This window comes from Anopheles marshallii, chromosome 2 (genome assembly GCF_943734725.1).
Source record: "Anopheles marshallii chromosome 2, idAnoMarsDA_429_01, whole genome shotgun sequence".
In the NCBI taxonomy this organism is placed as follows: Eukaryota; Metazoa; Arthropoda; class Insecta; order Diptera; family Culicidae; genus Anopheles; species Anopheles marshallii.
This window is the reverse complement of record NC_071326.1, coordinates 38,495,042-38,497,232: the sequence shown is the minus strand read 5'-3', so window position 1 is coordinate 38,497,232 and position 2,191 is coordinate 38,495,042. Positions and strand designations below refer to the sequence as shown.

The 2,191-nt window shown below is 47.1% G+C and overlaps 1 protein-coding gene across 1 annotated transcript; it reads left to right on the top strand.

The window, feature by feature from the left end:
• Positions 1 to 481: 481 nt before the first annotated feature.
• On the top strand, positions 482 to 1,501 carry LOC128719798 (protein MAK16 homolog). Its single transcript, XM_053813435.1, has one exon. The coding sequence runs from the start codon at positions 482 to 484 to the stop codon at positions 1,499 to 1,501; it is 1,020 nt and encodes a 339-aa protein (XP_053669410.1).
• Positions 1,502 to 2,191: the final 690 nt, after the last annotated feature.

Genomic DNA, 2,191 nt, shown 5'->3' with positions numbered 1-2,191 from the left:
TTTCTTTCAAAATCAGTGAAATGTTCAAATGATTGTTCCGGGTTGGCCGTTCGGCGTACGTGCTGCTCTATTTCGTGGTTGTTTGTGCAATGGTGATCATTTTTACGCATCCGAAATGGCCGTAGCCCTAACGCAGCCAAAGATTAAGCTAACGCTGCCCCAGTGAAAATATTGATACATTAAACAGGTGCGCGGACAGCCAACAAAAAACGTCACAACAAAAACAAACAGTGTGTGACGTGCAAAGCGTAAACATACTCCTCGCCTTGATGTAACATCAACACACATACTAATAATTTCACAATCTGCAACCGGCAACCGCGTGGTGCACGTAAACATCGTCGCGTGTATTTAACATTATTTTTCGAGTGCATTGATCGGCAATTACAGTGTTGGGCTTCAATACATTCAGTTTACAACAAATGACAAAATAGTCCTACGCGTCAATCGTTCCAGGAAATAATATCAATCAACCAGCAACATGCAGCAGGATGAGATCACCTGGAGCATCATCAGCAAACAGTTCTGCTCGTTCCAAGTAAAAACACAGACGCAAAACTTTTGCAGAAATGAGTACAACCTGACCGGGTTTTGCTCGAGGCGGTCCTGCCCGATCGCTAACAGTCAATACGCGACGGTGCGGGAGGAGAATGGAATTATCTATCTGTTCATGAAGACAGCAGAACGGAATGCGTTCCCTTCCAAGCACTGGGAAAAGGTGAAGCTGTCCCGCAACTTCGACAAGGCGGTGTATCAAATCAAAGAGAATCTGCTGTTCTGGGACCGGTGGGTACAGAACAAATGCAAACAGCGGTTCGTGAAGATCACCCAGTATCTGATACGGATGCGAAAATTGAAGCTGCGCAGACAGAAGATGCTGGTACCCTTGGCAACCAAGGTTGAGAGGCGGGAACGGCGTCGGGAGGAGAAAGCCCTGATCGCAGCCCGTATCGACAATGCAATCCAGAAAGAGCTGATGGAACGGTTAAAGATGGGCATGTACGAGGACATCTATAACTTCCCGCAAACGGCGTTCGATCGCGCACTGGACGCGGAAGAGGTGGAGGTAGATGAAACGGAAGAGATGGACGAGGAGGAGCGCGAGATGGAGGATGAGGAGGAACAACGGGTGCAGGAGAAGGTGCGGCACGTGAGCGAAGATTTACGGCGCGAACTGGAGATGGCAGACGAGTTTGTCGAAGGCGATACGGATGAGGAGCTGGATTCGGATGCGGAGAGTGAATCGGGTGTGAAGGAACGCGTCGAGTTGGCCAGTGACTTTGAATCGGACGAGGGATCGGATATGGAGGACTATGTGCCGAACGTGTCGCTTCAGCCACCGAAATCGGACGACGACGAGGAAGTAGCACCAGCATCCCCGGCGAAACCTGTAGACGCACCGAAGAAGAAGAAGAAACCGCGCAAGTTCCGCAAACCCAAGCTCGAGTTTGAGTATGAAGTGGAAGCTGAACCATCGGCGCGGGGTCGCGTACATCAGTGAGGTTGGTTGTTGTTTGGTCGACCTATTATTGAGCGCTTTTCACCATTCTTTATCCTATACTTTTGAATCGTAACATCGTACTTTTCTTTTACGCGAATGCTAAAATTTATTTGCATTGCGGCAACAGTGCGTAAGCAACCGACAATGAGTTGTGAGAATCATTCGTGACCATACGGCGTGACTGTTTTGAAGCGTATATGTTTCTATCTTTACTTTATCAGGTTAGATTCCGTCTGTTCTGCGTTACAACTCTATGTTTGTACCTTACCGCACACACGGCTATAATAAACGCTGTAAAAAGAAACGAATTAAAGAAATTGTTCCGTGTCATTCAGAAAAAAAAACAAACAGTGTGTGACGTGCAAAGCGTAAACAGGCTTAATGTGTCGACCATACGAAAGTGACTTCTAAAACTTCTCACATTTAAAGTGGCTTTTGCGGTACTACCCCTTTTCATTACACACATTTATGCGGTACAATAGGAGTTCGCTTTATTCTTTGTGTAGTTGTGCGAACCGCACGAAAAAGTAGCCTTATTCTTTGGGCAACACATTTGCCTATGAATGGGTTTACTTACACTCCAACTTTGGCGCAAGTCCCTTTTTCTGCGGAGGCGATAGGCCCTGGTGAAATATCAATTCCCACCGCAGCGTTTACGCCCCAACACACATTCGAGTATTTTCAGCCCTT